This window comes from Panthera leo, chromosome D3, assembly GCF_018350215.1.
Source record: "Panthera leo isolate Ple1 chromosome D3, P.leo_Ple1_pat1.1, whole genome shotgun sequence".
NCBI classification, from domain to species: domain Eukaryota; kingdom Metazoa; phylum Chordata; class Mammalia; order Carnivora; family Felidae; genus Panthera; species Panthera leo.
In genome coordinates this window covers 13549800-13568706 of record NC_056690.1, presented here as the reverse complement: position 1 = coordinate 13568706, position 18907 = coordinate 13549800, and the positions used below count along the sequence as shown (strand labels likewise).

The 18907-nt window shown below is 47.5% G+C and overlaps 1 protein-coding gene across 1 annotated transcript in view; it reads right to left on the bottom strand.

Annotated features, from left to right (window-relative positions):
* The window catches only part of FBXW8 (F-box and WD repeat domain containing 8), a 118478-nt gene extending 100965 nt beyond the window's left edge, over nucleotides 1-17513 (bottom strand). The window contains exons 1-2 of the mRNA XM_042909566.1: nucleotides 17130-17513; nucleotides 1949-2053 (exon numbers count right to left, since the gene is read on the bottom strand). Of these exons, the coding sequence (XP_042765500.1) occupies nucleotides 1949-2053; nucleotides 17130-17447 (423 nt within the window). The 5' untranslated portion in view covers nucleotides 17448-17513. The remainder of the gene's footprint in view (nucleotides 1-1948; nucleotides 2054-17129) is intronic.
* Nucleotides 17514-18907: the final 1394 nt, after the last annotated feature.

The window sequence follows — 18907 nt, the reverse complement described above, 5'->3', positions numbered from 1 at the left end:
TCTCCTGAAACGCAGCCCCCTTGTACCAAAAGGGGGATCTCTTCTTCCACCAGATCCTATCTTTCACCAATAAACTCTTTGGATGAGAAAACCAGCAGCAGACGTGAAAGCCACATGGCCCTCTACAAAGCGGGGGAGCAAAAAGCAATGTTAAAAGAAATGATTCCTTGAACAGCAGCTCCCTATCAAGAGTGAAGATTTTATCATCTAATGCGGACTTTGTGGAAAACAGCTAGCTAGCTATTAGACCCTGTTCCAAGACTTCGGCTAACAGCATCAGGCTGAAATCCAGGAGTTGGACTCATTTAGCTACACCCTTGTTTTCAACTCTTGGGAACAGGGCCAAGGTGTAAAGTTAGAATAGAACAAATCCAATTTCCAAGGGAAAGAAGAAGACAATATAGGTACTCTTGCTTAATGCGATTGATAGGCTCCGAGCATGGTTTACGTTTCAGTCCGTTTTTATTTAGTGAATTTTAGCCCTGGAATAATTCCTTCCATCATTCCTAAAGATTCCAGACTCTGCATCAAAAAAAAAAAAAAAAAACAGTCGCGAACACCCCCACGTAATAGTGTGGCAGTCAAGAACACTGTAAACTTTTTCAAATTCGTATCTAGGTAGAAAATTTTGGTTAGGCAAACTGCTTCATAAAAAAATAGCATAAGCCAGAAACTTTTAAAACTGCCTTGTATTTTCTGGGACTTCACGGAAGTGCCAGAGTAGCGACCTCCAGAGTCTAAATCCGGTCACTACAGTTTACCCTCTCAGGCTGCCGTAATGTTTTTAACTCCACGTTCTTGGCGCTTTAGGGTTTTGTTTGTTTGTTTTTTACTTTTTTTTTTAAAGTTTATTTATTTCAGTAATCTCTGCACCTCATGTGGGGCTTGAACTCACAACCCCGAGATCAAGAGTTGCATGCTCTTCCAACTGAGCCAGCCAGGCATCCCTGGAGTTTTAGTACCACTCCATTTTACCTAGATCTTTCTTTTAAAGGTGTAGACACGTGTGTAAAATGCAGTCTAGAATCCAGGGGTAGGAAATGGTAGCCATTAGACAAATTAATTCTTTGGGAGTTATGGACAACAGATACTCTTTCTCCCGGGAAATACAGTTATCCGTGAAAGCCAAATGGTCAGCAATCATATTTGTCTTTGGAGAAATTATACTCTTTGCCAAAAAGAGGTGAACAAGAGACCCAATTTAATGGCATAAACCTTTGCCTCTCCAAGTGTGGCCAAAGCCACGCTGACATTACCTGGTTCGGAACGCAGACTATGAGTCCCACTCCGGACCTCCTGAGTTGGAATGTGCATCTTATCAAGATCCCCTGGGATTCACGTACACAGTGAAGTGTGGCCCGGACGGTATCTGCCACCGTGCCACCCCACGGGCGTATGCCCCAGAAGGCCGGAGATGGGGACACCGATTTGCAATTCCCTCAGCGGGTGTCAGTTCTCAGGTGCCTCGCACCTCACTGAGTGGGATTCTAGTGTTTAAAGGGCAATTTGGACTCTACGCCTAAAACGCGACTTCGCGGTTTTGTCCCCAGGCTGACCCTCAGCTCCCAACCTAATGACTGGCTTGATTTGACCAAGGGCCGGCGGCATCTCTGCATCAAAAACAGCGAGGACACGAACAGCTCAGGCTAGCTCGAGAAGCAGAGCACAAAGTCGTCGGTCACGAGCACACTGCCACAGGCCAACCCTGCGGAGACTGCGGGGGAACAGAGCTCTTGAGCAGACAGTCACAAAGAGATAAACACCAACTGGAGATGTGGAGCAGAAGCCTTAGGTTCAGGGTTGCTTTCCTTCAAGCAGAGCGGCTACTTGATTCCTTCCTTCTTTCAAGTCTGCAGTTCTGGGAAGTCACGTTCTGTTACCCAGGAGCTTCCTATACTTTTGTCTCGCGTGGAAATCAACCTTGAACACCAGTTTAGTGGCTGCTTACCTGTGCGCACCTTCCCAGGTCTTTCCTGTCCAGATACTGAAATATGTTGATTGCCAGTTCGTAAGGCAGCTGGATGTCAAAGAAGGGCACGTCATCCATTTCATTCTGAGGAGAAGAAAAGGGAAAGAAGCTTACAATTCGGAGGAATGAAAATGCTCCTTTCGATGACAAGAGATATCGTGAGGTGGGAACGAGAGAGGTGCTGTCGTCCCGGGGGGAGCCCCGCAGTCTCATGACTCCACGGGGCAGTCACAGAACGGACTCACAACCGGATGGCCACGAGCCCACCCTCCTCACTCTTCACTTGTAAAATCCGCAAGGCCACTTCCCATAAGGCTTCACAAAGGAGAAGCAAGGACGCCAGCTGACAACCTGGGGTGGGAGAGGTGGACGCCTCGGGCATCCGCGCACAGGCTGCGGGAAGCTCTTGGCCTCTAAGGGAAGCTGAGCGGTATGTAGCCAAGAAGGTGAGCTTTGGAATCGGAGGGGCCACCGGTCCCCCCAGGACAACTCTTACTTCACCCCCGCCCCCCGGAGGGCAGCGAGCACCCGCAGCCAGAGAAGCGCTGACCGAGGTAGGTCACTAAGGGGCCCCCGTCAGGGGAGCAGGGCTATAAATGGGGGGCGAGAAGTACACAAACGAAATGCTGCTCCTGAAGGAGGTGAGCACCGCCTCCCTTCCGCCGCTGGAGAAGCACAGGGTTTCCTAATGCACTCAGGGGCCCCCCGCCGGTGAACCTGAGGGAGCCAGTGCAAACAATGCAGATCTTCGGTGTCATTTATTAATGTGGAGAAATGAGAGCTCGCCTGCCTTTGGATAAGCAATTAGGGATGAGGTAACAGGCTTTATTTGAGAGATAAGGCTGTCATGACGATCCTGGTAGCACAAAGGAACGGGAGGGTGAAACGCAAAGAGAGCCAAGAGTGAGTGTGTTCCTCTCTGCCTGTTCCCAAATCCACCTGCTGAAGTTCACTTTTGTATGTATTTCTGCAAAGCTAGGGAAAGCAGGCTGTTGGTCTCAATGGAACTTAATAAAATTCATTTTTAATAAGCTCTGGCTGACATCAGTGACTCGTAGGTTGCCAGCGAATTCGTAATTCACCGAACACGACGGTCCTCTACCGCAAGCTACAGTCTGAAAGCTGAAAGCCATCTCGGCATTTTTAAGGGAACGTGAGCACTGATTTAGACCCGACCAAGATCCAGGGTAAAGATTTTTCTGGATCATGTTTCCATTCATCTAGGAGTCTCAGAGCTAAAAGATAACGCGAAGGCCTAAGAAGGAAATGGGTTGACTTTGCAACAACAGTGCAAGGCTGAGTACGAGGCCAAAAAGGAGCTCTGGAGGGAACAGAGCAAGAGCTGACAGTTCTCTGGGGGCAAAGACAGGGCAGAATGTGAAACCGGCAGAGAGATGTTGGCCATACAGGGGGAGATGGAAAAACAAAACGGGAAAAAATCTGCAAGTGTAATCAGCAGGCGAAGGGGTCCCGCCTAAAAACATAACGGAAAGTCATTAGTCTGCTGTCAGGCTAGGTCCCCTCTTACAGCTAGTCGGCTTCATTCGTGAGGGGAAGAGGCAGCTCTCTCTCACTTGCCCCAGATACAACCGGAGACTCCTTCACACAACCCGGTGGGGGGCGGGGGGGGGGGGGGGTCACCCACTGCCAGCTGAGCAAAGCCACACACGAGCCAGCCTGTCATTTGTGACCCTGGAGTTCCCTCTGCTTTCTCTTGGATTACTGGACCATGATAAGGTGAAGGAGCCTACTTTACCTCCTTGGTAGAGAAACAAGGGAAAAATGCTTATCCTTCCTTAACCTCATACGAGAAGGAGGAAGGCCAACACAAGCCTGCACTCGAGCAAAGTGAACTCCTGTTGAGCTTTTCACAGTTAGAGACGCCAGGCATCACTTTCTTCCATCGGTCCCCCCTTCGGGACTATCAACTGCTTTCTGGATGTGACACTACTGTAATGAAGCAGGACAAATCGCCTTTGTTTTTAGTTATCCTAGGACAGAAAATCACACTTCTGGTGGCAGGAGGCTTCCTTCCCCCTCTTCTGCTCATCGAGATGGCCAATCCTCTATTCTCCCGGAGAACGGCGCCTCTGCCCTGCCGCCTTCCTCCTTGATCCCAACCATGGTGACCTCTGGGATGGAGGTTCAGGACCAAGAGTCAAACTGATAACCTTGGTTCTGCCAGCTGAGTAACCACGTGACCACGCTAAATACATCCCTAAATACATCCGAGCCTCGGCTTTGTCTCTAAAGGAGAATGCACCTACTTGGGAGAGTTACAAGAATAAAGCGAAACGGTACACAGGAAGGGTGTGGGCGGGCCAAGTATCAGAGCAAAGCATACAATACCTGATTAATACTGCCATCTTCCTTCCTGGAGTGGCACCCCAGCTCTCTTGTTCCCTTTCAACAAGTATTGGCTGATTAGGTCCACATTCCACGGGGCTCCTCTACGTGCTGTTTACACAGAAAAGCGGTCTCCCCCTGTCCTACCAGAAGCAAAGGACAGCTGGCGACAGTGGAGAGGGGAAGGCACGCGGACATGAAGTATTCAGGAGTCTGAACGATGGGAGTGTCCATACGACAGGTCTTTTTCCAGAGAAACTTTCCAAGAGAATCACCAATTTTAAAAGGTTATACCACGGTAATAGCCAAAGAAGGATCTGCTTTAGTGCACAGTGGAAGACAACAGTGTAGCCACCAGCGAGAGCAGATGACCAGTCAGGGGTGTAATGTCCCGCACGCCAACAAATTAGCTGAGATGCCATGCTGGGCTCACTGTTAATGTACCTGTGACGATGCGTCTTGAGAACTGAACTTCACCGCAATGAATTATAATTATGTAAACACAAACATTACAAAGCCACACTTCTTAAAAATCACTGTGCCCCGAGAATTACAACGTCTAAACTCCAAAATGACTGTCAACCCCCAACAGATCAGATTCCAGACTCATGTGAACAACCCTCCCTGTTGCTACCACTGGTTGGGGAATGGCAGGGAAGGAAAGAAACCGATGTGCTAAAGGAAGGTCCACCTCTCAAGACCTACAGAGACCCGCAAGGTCAGGAGATCGAAGGCTGAAGTTTCAGGCTGCACACTTGGAATCTTTTTGGCAAGACATCTTTATCACCAGTCCGTGTAGTGGATGCTGCAGGGGTCTCTCAGACTCTACCTGTGGGTCCCTAACACCCATTCCCCCAGATGGGCACAGTGCTTCCTGCTCATGGCTCACTGGCTCAGCCTGACAGCAGAGTCCCTTCCTAGGCACCGCCCTTGGTCAAACAAGCTGCCTTGTCCAAGGCTACATCCCCTCCTGGAGCCCACATCCAGTGACCAGTCAATACCTAGGGACAAAGGCTTGGCCCCCTTGCCTCAGTTCGGGACTTCTGGGAAAGGCCAACCTGCTCAACTGCCTGCCCGCAGATCTCCAACCCAGAATCTTTTTCCCGAAAAATCCAACCTGTCTTCCCAAAGCAGCAGATGTGATCCAGGACAGTCCTGTACTGAGCACATTCCCAAAGGCTCTGCTGCACAACTGTGGAGACAGGAGCCTAGCTAACCCACTTCCCTTTCCTCCACTCGAGGAAGTGGAATGAAGTTATAGGGACATTATGACACCCAAAAGACAAAACAATCCAGAGTAGATTCAAGGTTAAATAAGTCACTCATAACTGTCGCTTTGTTATTAGTAACCCATCACTTGGGAAACACCTTACCAAAGATTGAGAGTTAGAAGCATGTTTGACCCTGTGGTTGAAAACGCAATTCTCTTATAGGGACCCAGGATTTGACAAGGATGTGGAGCCACATCCTGGACAGAGGTACTAGCCCACTAACTACACACAACCTACCAGGACTTAAGCACTCCCATCTGGCACTTCCCACAGTTTAGAAACAGAAGTAAAAAAAACACCATTTGCTACCAGTATGCAGAGAAATACCTTATAATATAAAGGATGCTAGGAGATTTCCACCTAGGCCTTCCTGAAACACACAGCCATCTGAAAAGTTATAGGCCACGTGAACCAATTTTGTATCTATATGAACTTTCAAACATGGAAAGGGACAAGTTGACATTTCAGAAACAGAGATATCCCAAGAATGAAGAAATATTAACGTGGAAAACTGGTCACATTACAAAAAGGGCCACAGGACTACAATGTTTAGAGAGAATCGCTTCCCATTAATTTTATAGCCCAAGCAACGTGACAATGGCCAATAATGCTACAGAAAACTAATATATCGATGTATTAACACGGTTTTGAATTTGAGGAAAAACATCATGTGGATAAAACACAACTGGGCTTTTAACTCTTTATGGCTCAAATATTGATTCTTTACCACTATGGTGACTCTTGTCCTGTATTACATATCAAGACCATCTGTGGAGTTAAAAAAAAAAAAAAAAAATGCCCCAAATTGCCTATTACTCCAAATTTCCAGGGGTGAGGCTCAAGTAGCTCTTCCTCAGGGATCCTCATGCACACTAGAAGTTGAGAACCACAACCCTAAATCATAGGTGGATTAAAAACAATCCTTTCCCACTCAAGCAAAAAAAAAAAAAAAAAAAAAAAGAAAAGAAAAGAAAAGAAAACCCACACAAACCCCACAAAGGGCTCATGTTACTTTGTTAATTCAAAGTCAGTGAACAGTAGATTTTCCCAAAGTCTACTGGACTTCCTCCAAAAATGCTAAAAGAAATTGCAAACAGATCCATCCCCGGGGAGGCTGATTTGTACTCCTATGTGCTAATGTAAGACTAATTCTGTAAATGGATTGGTTTTGTGCCTTACTGTTAGAAATTTAATCTGTCTTCTCTGGTTTAGAAGAAGAAGGGGTAATTATTAAGAGCCAAAATCAGTGAGAAGTGAAGAAACAGACTCCACGTTTGTCCCCAGTGGACATCTCCAGGGCAAACAGAACACTCCAGATCTCTCTAGGTGGTGTCCAAAGGAACAGAGAAGAACACCTCAGACACACAACAGACATAGTAGTATTTCTGCTCCATCTGTGGCTGACAGGACACTTTTCTAAAGGAATTTCTCTCCATTCTCTGCCTCCTGCAAACGTGGAGTACGGCAGGACCACACAATCCCAACCAGAACAGAGGAGTGCTGGGTTCACCCGGGTCTTCTTCCAAAAAAAGAAACAGGGTCTGAAACACCGTCCAGATAAATAGGCATTTGTTCACAATCCCACAGTGGTCTTGAAATACATATTCTTATTCGTACCAAAAAAAAAAAAAAAAAAGCCCAAAGTACACCAAATAAATGTTAGCAGCAGTAGTCGCCTTTGAGCAACGGCATTACAGGATTTGTTTTCTTCTTCTTCTCAAATCCCCAAGTATTTTTACAATAAGTTTGTGGTATTTTCACAGACACAGCAAAGCAACACACTTTGGAAACAAGGTGCTCGCTGTTCAAAACACAATCTGGAATCAGGGCCATCCCAGGTGCTGGTGGCAAATGTGTTAAGAAAGGATGTCTACACTCATACGGCTCAAATCTTTGAGAGAGAGAAGTCATCGTCCCATGGAACAGCATCAAAACAGGCGACTACGAAAGGCAACATAAACGGTCCCCGAAGGTATTCCAAAGTTCATTAGGAAGTCAGCTATTTAGAACTTGAGAAGCATTTCTCCAAAGAAGCCGGGCAAGGAGTGGTTAAGCTCCAGAACAGTCCACAAAAAGCCAAGTTATCTCTTCACATTTAACCTAATCCCCGTACCTCTCGAGGAGAAAGGGCAAAAAATGTTTAGGTTTCTGTCGACTGTATGCGTGGAGACAGAAACGTAACACTGCACGGTCTAAGCGGCACGCTGCCTTGCACACAGCAGACACACGACTAAGGTCCGAGGGACTTTTTTTTTTTTAAACAGGCTTTCCAACTTCAAGGACAATTCTCATTCACCACCTACTGGTAGGATTCGGCTGGGCACTCTGGCAAGGGACGGAGGCAGAAAATGCCAATCTAAAGGACCGGGAGCGAGCGCTTGGCGTGGCAGCAAAAGAAGCCGGTGGGAGGCAAGAGAGGCGGGAGCTCTGCCTTCAAAGTCGCAGTTTAAACTGGAATCTGGGGCGCGTGGGTGGCTCAGTCGGTTAAGCATCCGACTCTAGATCTCGGCTCAGGTCATGATCTCAACAGTTTGTGAATTCGAGCATCGCATCGGGCCCTGCATGCTGGGCATGGAGCCTGTTTGGGATTCTCGCTCTCTCACCCTCTCTGCACCTCCCCTGCTCACTCTCACTCTCTTAAAATAAATACGAATTTAAAAAAAAATTAAATAAACCGGGATCGGAGCTTAAGGACCCAGAAAGGAGGTAAGACAGGTGAAGGGGCAGCTCCCTAGTCAGAAACTTGGACCAGTGTGCACATGGATTCATTTGTGAGAAGAGCAAATAGTTTCATGTCAAGTGTCCTAACCACTCCAAGGACGTTCCTACCATCAGGATTGGCTATATAATCTGTGGAGCCCCACGTAAAACAAAACAGGGGAGGCCCTTGTTGGAAAAGGATTAAAAAAATAAAAAAATAACATCCTTAAAGTTTATTTAGAGAGAGAGAGAGAGAGAAAGAGAGAGAGAGAGAATGAGCTGGGGAAGGGCAGAGAGAGAGAGAGAGAGAGAGAGAGAGAGACAGAGAGACAGAGAGACAGAGAGAGGAAGATAAAGACAGAAGATCCGAAGCTGGCTCTATGTTGACAAAAGAGAGTCCGATGCGGGGCTCAAACTCATGAACCGGGAGATCATGACCTCAGCCAAAGTCAGACACTTAACCAACTGAGCCACCCAAGTGCCCCAAAAAAGATTAAGAATTTTAAATTCCATAGGTCACACAGGCCACAAGGCCAGCCGACCTTGGCCACCACAAAACCTCCACATTTGCTGTTCTCTGCCGAGAATCCCCTCCCCCAGATCTCTTCACGCTTGCTTCCTCATCTCCTTCCACGAAGCGTGAGTCTTCAGGAAGGCCTTCTTGAACAGTGCTATTTAAAATTATAGCCTCTCGGGGCGCCTGGGTGGCTCAGTCGGTTAAGCGTCCGACTTCGGCTCAGGTCATGATCTCACAGTTCGTGAGTTCGAGCCCCGCATCAGGCTCTGTGCTGACGGCTCGGAGCCTGGAGCCTGTTTCAGATTCTGTGTCTCCCTTTCTCTCTGCCCCTCCCCTGCTCATGCTCTGTCTCTCTCTGTCTCAAAAATAAATAAACATTAAAAAAAAAAATTTAAAAAAAATAAAATTATAGCCTCTCTCCCAAAACTTACACACTCGATTCCTCCTACTTGCTTAATTTTTCTCCAGACCATTATCTGACAATTATTTGTTCATTGTCTACCTCTCTCCAGAACGTAAGTTGTATAAGGGTATGGATCCTTTCGGTCTTGTTCGTGGCTGTAACTTCCATGCCTAGAACAGTGCCTGGTACTAAGAAGCCACTTAATAAATATTTGTGGAATGAATGAATAAAGCCCAAGCTGCTTCCACCAACAGAATCTTCCAATGAAGAAATGACCTACGTTACAAGTTGTTCTGGTATACACAGAGGCCATTTCAAAGGGTGCCCAAGCAGAGACCTCCTAATCCATAACAGGAAAAAAAAATGAATCGCATGGATAGTAAGAATTTTTCCATTGAGGGAACAAAGAAGGAAGAGAAATCTGGGCTGGAGAGATCAGAGAAGAGTTAACGCAAGAGACAGAACCCAAGGTGAACATTAAAGAGAAGACAGAGGGCAGCAAAGAGGAAGGGAAGCTGTCCCAGCTCAACCAGGTCAGGAGTTTACACCCGATTGTTTGCCTCAGTGCAGATTAGCAACTTTCCTCACTCATTGCTAACTTAAAAGCAGAAGGAAGCTAAGCCATCAAACTGATCTTGCTGACAGCAAAGCTGTAGGTTCTGACAAACCAAATACTGACATGGTGAACAATACAGATCAGCCAGCACTATTAAAACTTTATCAGGCTTGAAAACCCCAATCTTAACTTGAAGAACGTTTGAACATTCCCAGGGGTTCTAACAACCCTAGAGCCTCTCTGTAACACTGCTGTTGGGAGCAGGAATTCTGCCCAGGTTATTTCAATGCAACAAATGTAGTTGGGGCCCCTACTGCACGGAGTACTAGAGGTGAGGGGACAGGAGTAAGACAGGAGGCCCTGCCCTCCAGGGACTCCCAATCCAAGGAGGAGGGTGGCAGGGGCTGATCGGTGAGAAGTCTTAGCAAAGAGGAAGTGAGCAGAGTGAACTCTCCTGCAATAGTAATGATACTAATAGGACCAGCTTTGGGGTGCCTGGGTAGCTCAAAGTCGGTTAAGTGTCCGACTTTGGCTCAGGTCATGATCTCGCGGTTTGTGAGTTCAAGCCCTGCATGGGGCTCTGTGCTGACATCTCAAGAGCCTGGAACCTGCCTCAGATACTGTGCCTTCCTCTCTCTCTGCCCCTCCCCTGCTCATGCTCTCTCTCTCTCTCAAAAATAAACAAACATTAAAAAAAAGTTTTTTAAATAACAGGACCAGCTTGAATTTGTTGGCTGCTCACTGCATGCCAGGCTTTGTGCTAGGACATTCCAGGTTTTGTTTCACAGTCTCTTCACCAGACAGGCATTAGCATCATCCTCATTTGATAAGTAAGGCAGAGTAAGTTAACTTGTCCAACGTCAAACAGGCAGTTAGCAGAGTCTGAATTTGAACATGGGTCCGCCTGACTCCGGAGCCTAGACCCGTAACCAGGCCTATAGCTTTCATTAATGCCATGCTTTCAGTTAAAAGAAGCAAGACTACGGGCTTCTCGGGTCAGAGACTGTCCATTCTGTTTACTATTGATTCCCCAGCCCCCAGGTGATCAATACGTTTGGCAATTAGAAAACACATACATTCTCATAGTTAGGGCTGTTCCAAACCCCACCTAAGATGGATATCTGTTGTCTCTGCTGTTTCCTGCCCAAAATTCACTCCCTCTTCTCTTAGGAAACCACCTGACTGCCACACTTGGACTACATGGTTCAGTGAGGCTGACCCCTCCGCCCTGATCATCAGGAGTGGGCAGCGGACACAAGCCTGGCCAACTTGAGCCCGTGACCGGCCTGAGGATGAACACATGATCCAGTCTGGACCAATGGGAATTTAAGTTCGTAACTTCTGCAGAAAACAGATGCTCCCTTTCTCCTGTTAGAAGCAAACAGAAGGTAAGACTGGAGCTGCTGGTAGTCATTTTATTTCAAGGAGGGGAGAATCTTCCTGTGAACAGAGACAAAAAGAGGGGGCGCCTGGGTGACTCAGTCGGTTAAGTGTATGACTCTTGATTTCAGCTCAGTCATGATCTCACAGTTGTGAGATGGAGCCCTGTGGAGGGCTCCACGCTCAGGGTGGAGTCTGCTTGGGATTCTCTCTCTCCCTCTCTTTCTGCCCCTCTCCCACACTCACGCACTCTTTCTCTCTAAATAAGTAAACAAACAAACAAACAAAAAAGGAAAGCAGGACCGCAGAGATTTCCAGGTGCATCATCTAAGCACCCAGACCAACCACCACCACCTGGAATTTTCAGTTATTTGAGTCAAGAGATTCCAGTTTGGGTTTCTGAAGCCACTTTGAGTTTGGCGCTGATTCCTTGTGGCTCCAAGCCGGACATATCACCTAAATAGAAACAGGACCAAGCAACTGGACATCACAGATTCCAAGAAAGAAGCATACTTGCAATTTTGCTCAAGTGCCCCATGACCATGGAGAAGTTGGAGGTAACGGAGAGAGAAATGGAAGAAAAAAAGAGTGCCTACTGCCTCTGAAATTCTGTCCAGGGCCGTAGCATTTCTTTCACCAGTTAAAAAACCCTAAACTAAAAAGACAGTTCAGATGTTCCCATTCATCACCTAAAAGCACACGGCTTCTCAGGGCCGTTACTTAAAGCTTCACAAGTGAAGATGCAGCTCAAGACTTTTTAGCTCAGCTGTGCTTGTCCCTCGAAGGTCTGGCCGACACCCAGCCCGACACCGTCAGGCAGTGCTGTTCGCCTAATTCCTCCGAAGGCAAAGACTCCCGACTGCTAACTTACTAGCTGGCTCTCACTCCAGTGAGGATACTGAGAACTCTGAAGTGAAAGAGGCTGCGTCAGGTGAGGTACGGCGGGGTGGGCTGGCACGACAGAGCGCACCGAAGGTGGTGGGGCAGTGCCCGGCGAGAGGGGGTGTGAGGAGGCGGCACCGGATTTTTCCTTCTCTGTCACGTCAACTGGATCAACCTGTCAGTTTCTGGGGCGTCTCAAACGGAACTAAATCTTCCTTTTCAGGAGCCAGGCATGGATCAAATAAGGATTCTTTGGAAAACAAAGGCAAGGATCACAAACTCCTAACCCAAGGCAGACCTGGCCCACAGGTTTCATTTAACCCACAGTGTTAGTACTTAAAATTTTTTTGTATTCGTTACCAACAATTACAAACAGGAAGGATTTGAGTGATAGAGGGCATTAATGGCCTCTGCTTCGTTCATTCCTCCCTGTATCCAGGCACCGGGTGACTCCACGTGAACTCCAGACTTGGCCATATGGCTTGCTTTGGCCAACGTGACAGTAACAAGGATGACCTGGCCAGAGACTTTGAAAGCACTTGGGCATTACAATGTGCCCTCCTCTTGCTCTAAGAGCTCTGAGAAGGCCCACCCAGGGCTCACCTGTTGGATGATGAGACCTATAACGAATGCACACGTACTCAACAACTAGCCAGCCCCCCAAAGCGAAGCTACCTGGCTAACCAGCAGCTAACCTTAGACATCTGAGTGAACCCACCCATGCCCGGCCCAAATTGCCACTTTGCAAAATGGTGAGCTAAATACTGGTGTGTGTTTTTGGTTTTGTTTTTTTTTTTTTTAATGCTCTGTGATTTTTTTTAATTTTTATTTATTTTTGAGAGAGAGATAGAGAGGAAGCAGGGGAGGAGCAGAGAGAGAGAGAGAGAGAGAGAGAGAGAGAGAGAGAGAGAGAGGGAGAGAGAGAGAGAGAAAGAGAATTCCAAGCAGGCTCTGCACTGTTAGCACAGAGCCCGATACGGGGCTTGCTCTCACAAACCGTGAGTCCATGACCTGAGTCAAAATCAAGAGTTGCACACTCAACAGACTGAGCCACCCAGGTGCCCTGAGCTAAATACCGGTGTTTTAGGCCAAAGTCTTGGGTGTTTGTTGTGTTGCAAAAACGGACAGAGTCCACATAAAAATAAACATTCCCAATTACAAAAGTCTGAAGGCGGCCACACTGGGACCACATTCCCATAAGGAAACAACCAGTTGACATGGGCAGTGGCTCCCACCTTTAGCCCAGCTACAGTGTGTATTCCCCAAATTATCACTTTCTCATCTCACTCACGTGGAGGTCAAGTTCAGTTGCCATACATCATCTCAGTTAGATGCGGTTATGTTTATGGCAAAGAAGAAAGTGAAATACCATAATCTACACACTTATTATCAGGCAGGAAAACCACTGTAACTACCTTGGAAAATTGTTTGCCAGTGGCTACTAAGGCTGAACATCTGCATACCTATGACCCAGCAATTCCATGATTAGGTGTGTACCCAAGAAAAATGGGTACGCATATTCCAAAAGATATGCAAAGCATTCACAGCACTACTCCCAACAGTCCCAAACTGGCTGTTGAACTACTTATCAAGAATGCCCATCAACAGGGGCGCCTGGGTGGCGCAGTCGGTTAAGCGTCCGACTTCAGCCAGGTCACGATCTCGCGGTCCGTGAGTTCGAGCCCCGCGTCGGGCTCTGGGCTGATGGCTCGGAGCCTGGAGCCTGTTTCCGATTCTGTGTCTCCCTCTCTCTCTGCCCCTCCCCCATTCATGCTCTGTCTCTCTCTGTCCCAAAAATAAATAAAAAACGTTGAAAAAAAAATTAAAAAAAAAAAAAAAGAATGCCCATCAACAGAATAAAACAGGACATGTTCATAGGGATGAATCTCACACATGATGCTACGTGCTAGAATCAGACACAGGAGATGTAGGATTCTACTTATAGTTCAAAAACAGACAAAATTAAAATAAAGTGTTAGAAGTCAGGGGAGAGTGAAAGAAGAGAACACGCTGGGGGTTCTGACGAGCTGACAATGCTGTTCTGAAATGTGGGTGCTGTTTACATGGATGTGTACGCCCGTGATAACTCACCAACTTGTACATTTATGATTTTATGCAGGGTTTGATTTAAAGAAAAAAACATTTAATGATTTAGAGAGAGCACGTATGATGAGGAGGGGAGGGGCAGAGAGAGAAAGAGGAGAGAGAGGATCCCAAGCAGGCTCCACACTGTCAGCACAGAGCACGATGCTGGGCACGACCTCACGGCTATGATGAGTCAGTCGTGAGACTGAGGTATCAAAATGCTTAAACAACTGAGTCACCTAGGCGCCCCTGAAAAAACTTTCAAAAGGAGAAAAACAAGACCAAGACGAGGACGAGGCTTTGAAAAAACATTTAAGTATTTTTTAGGGATATCATGAAAGTCATTTCTACACAGTCATGTTTAATATTTAATGTGACAAAAAGAATGATAGCCATCATGGGATGTCTGGCTGGTTCAGCTGGTGGAACATGTGACTCTTGGTCTTAGGGTTGTGAGTTTGAGCCCCAAGTTGGGTATACAGAGTAGATAAATTAAAGAAAAAGAAAAAAAGCTAGCCATCATGAATCGAAGCATTACAGGTATATGACTGGAACCTGGAAAAGATACCTAACAAGACACCCGATGAACTAGGAAAAAGGAGGGAATAAGCCATACCTAGGCTACCTTTGCATTATCTGCTTGACCTCTGGGCTTTGGGGCTTACAACCACTGATCTAGGAATCGAAGCCTTTTCTATAAAGGTTACCATCATTTCTCACATTAAGATACTGAGTGGGTTGACTGCCCCTGAAAATCAATTACTTTTTTTTTTTTAATTTTTTTTTTTTAACGTTTATTTTATTTTTGAGACAGAGAGACAGAGCATGAACGGGGGAGGGGCAGAGAGAGAGGGAGACACAGAATCGGAAGCAGGCTCCAGGCTCTGAGCCATCAGCCCAGAGCCCGACGCGGGGCTCGAACTCATGGACCGTGAGATCGTGACCTGAGCTGAAGTCGGACGCTTAACCGACTGAGCCACCCAGGCGCCCCTCAATTACTTTCTTAATGCTCATCTGTCAAATGGGGCTAATAATAGCCACGGAAGAGGGTTGTTGGGAGAACTGAAGAAGGTCTTTAAACCCTTAAAGCAGTACCAAGGAGAAAGCGAGTAATTTTATTTATAGCCATAATTTTATTTATAGTATTTTAAAGTACTTAAAAAAAAAAAAAAGCGCCCTGAAGGTTGCATGTTCGTAGGATGTAGAGCCCAGCAGTACCTGATGTGGGGATTCTGGCGACAGAGGAGATCATGGGCATGCATTCCAGGGCAGGCTTTTTTTTTTTTTTAAATAAACTCTGATGCCAGTACGCCCCTGGGATCCTACAGTAGGCAGGCCCCCTCCATTTCTAGAACACTTCATTTAGGGCTCCACTATTTTTGGTATCAATGCCTATCCCTCAGAAGTATTAGGGCTAGAAAGCCTTTAAGAGTCAAGACAGTAAACCAAAAGAAACTGTGCAGCAGAGAACAAGGTCTCAAAATTGCCTGACCATCTCAAACATCACATTTCTAGAAGCCTCCTCTGGATATTGATTAGGCAGGTCTAGGTACAGACCAGAACCTGTCTTTTAATAAAGCAAAGGGGATTCCTACACTCAGTCAGGTTTGCAAAACTCCTAGCTGGTGAAATTTAGAGTCCATGAGACCTGGATCCAAATTTAATCCCCAGAACTTATCATCTAGGTATCCCTGGAACAGTTACACAAAATGTTTTTGAACATCCTCATTCATAAAAGGAGACTAACAACAGGTACTTCCCAGGATTCTTATGAAGCCTGAAGACACTGCCACATTCAGTAGGTTGGATTTTAACTGGCAGGCCCCCAACCGTGCCTCGGTCCTAACAATCCACTTTCCTGTTTCTCTCTACCTCCATGGGCTGGTCTTGCCTTAGTCTACAAATCTATTTCCCAGGGAATAACTTCTGCATAGATCTGGACTGGCCTGACCAACTCATCTGGTGCTAAACCACCTTACCAAGGCATTCAAAGATTATTTTTACATCTGCCAGACTTCCTTAGTGATGACCCACTTCTTATAGAAGCAGAAGTGACGCCAGCAAGAATTTTCATATATACGAGAATTGTTCACATTAAAGGAGAGCTTGTAATTCACATCTCTCACACACACACACACACACACACACACACACACACACACACAGCTTCTCTCAACTTAGAGACAGGCAGAGCACAGGACCAGAAACTTGGTGAAAACCCCAATAGCTATTAATGTTATTTGAACAGAACTGTTAAATAAACCATTTTTTCTCAAAACAGCTTTTGCCAATTACACAATTACTCTAAACTGGGAGGCTGTAGAAGGCTTAAGCCTAATTTAAGTTGAACCACTAAAACCTGCTGTATTGCCGTAACCCTTAACCATGGATGTGTTTCAGGTGATCCTGCCCATGCCAACTTCGTAAAGGGGGCCTTCTTTAGGGGAGAGAGGGTCCCCAGCTTCTCTGCAGATCCTCCGAAAGGATCCATGTGCACAAAACCAGAAAGCACCTCCATGCCAATGGTAGTGCCCAAAGGATTTTTCCTTTCCTGCTTTATGAATACATGTGCAATTGGGAAAAAATGAGTAATACGAACATTCTACAGAATAAAAAGAATTGCTTCCTAACCGTCCTGAGACCTCCTGCCTCCCTAAAGGCAACCCTTGTTAAGTTACAGGAGTTCTTGAAGAGCAGGAGTTCGCCAGCTGATACTGACACTAGGGGCTGGATCGTTTTCTTCTGGGCGCTGTCTATACACGCAAGATGTTCGGGAGTATCCCTGACTTCTACCCATTAGGTTTACGATAACAACGCCCCCAACCCAGTAGTGCTATCCAAAAAAGGTCTGCAGACACTACTACCAAGATGGGAAAACAAAGTCACCCATGGTGGAAACTACCACTTCCAGAGATACTCTGTGCATGCACAGACCCCGGGTGGCAGTTACTTTCCATTTCGTTGCAGGGGTGTGTGGCCGGGGCAGGCCCGGACCTCGGCAGGAGGCTGAAGCCACTCACCAGGTCTCGGATGAGCTGGTCCACCAGCTGCTCCCCGCCCCCCGCGGCCTCGCGGGCCGGAGGGGAGCGGGAGCGGCTCGCCGCGTCCTGCCTCTCGGCCCGGGTGGCCCGCGGAGCCGGGGGCCGCCCCGCGCCCTCCAGGAGGCCCTGGGCCAGCGCCAGGTACCCCGAGGCCTGCTCGCCGCGCCCCAGAGCCACTTCGGACCGTCGCGGCCGCCGCTCTGCAGTCTCGGGCCGCCGCCGCTTCCTGAGCGCCTGGGCCTGCGCCAGCTCCTCCTGCCAGCGCCGGCGGAACTCGTCCAGGCTGTGGTCGTCCATCGCCGCCGCCGCTCCCCGCCCTCCGCGTCGCTCTCGGCCCGCCGGCTGCCACGGGACAGTCCCTCCGCGGGAAGTGTCCGCCGCGGCCGGAAACCCGCGCCGCCGCCGCACCCGAGTTCCGGGTGGGCGGCCCCGCCCCCGGCGCGCCCCTCGAGCGGTCCCCGGCAGAGGTGGCTCGCGCTGCCCCAGGCCGAGCCCAGAGGCGGGACCCGGGCGCCCAGCCTCTCCGCTTCCCTCCTGGCACCTTTGTCAAGCGCGGACTTGACCCCAAGCACCGTTTCTTCATTCATCGAACATGCAATTGAGCAACTACTAGCTGCCAGGAGCTGAGGATTCAGCATTTAAATCCTAAAACCCCGCAATATCCCTCCCCTCTTGGGGTTTCAAGTTTGGGGGGGGGGGGGTAAGAGGGGGAGGAGACCTTCCACAAATGAACAGGAAAGTTTGAATCAGTGGTAACTGTTAAGGAAATAAAGGAAAAATGAGGCACAGGGTGGGGATGGGGGCGGTTGACTTTACAGGGATGTTCAGGGAGGGCATCTCGGAGATGTCATCCGCACTAAGAGCTAAAGGAGAAGAGAAACCAGCCCTGGGAAGATCTAAGAGACATTTCCAGAAGGAACTACAAGGGAGATAGGAAAGGAAGGCACATACAATCGCATTCCATCTTCCAAATGCTTTGTAACTGCTATTTCCTTCTCCGGGAATTTTGCTTCCCCCTTGACCTAGTTAAGGCCTATACATCTTTCATAGCTCAGCTCCCACCTGACTTAAACTCCTTCCCCCTCCACCCAAAACGGGGTCACCTGGTTATTCATTCCTATAGCATCCCATACTTCTCATAACACAGAACAGTTTGTAATTTTGTATTTGTGTAAATTTTTTTTTTAGTTTATGTATTTATTTTGAGAGAGAACGAGAGCACGCACACTCACGCACGGTAGAGGTGGGGGGGGACAAGGCGAGAGGGAGAGAATCTCATGCAGGCTCCCAGCTGTCAGCGCTTAGAGCCTGAGGCGGGGCACCATCCCACTAACCCTGAGATGAGGACCTGAGCAGAAATCAAGTGGGCACCCGACCCCCTGAGCCACCCAGGTGCCCCTGTGTAATTATAATATCTCCCTTTCCCACTGGACTGCCCATTCTTAGCTTGGAGTCTGGAGATTAGTAGGCATTCAATGAATATTTACTAACAACCCCTCTGGATGAGAACTATTGTCCTGGCTTTACAGATGAAGAAACAGAGCCAAAAAAGAAAAAAAGAAAAAAAAAATCACACAGCTGGTGATGTGCAGACCAAGGATTCTGATTATACATATTAAAAAAAAAAAATGTGTGTATATATATATATATATATATATATATGTATGTGTATATATGTATTTTAACTCCAGACCTGACCTCTTTAAATCATAAGCCAGCTAGGAACCATTGGCTACTTTAATTACCATGATTTTTCA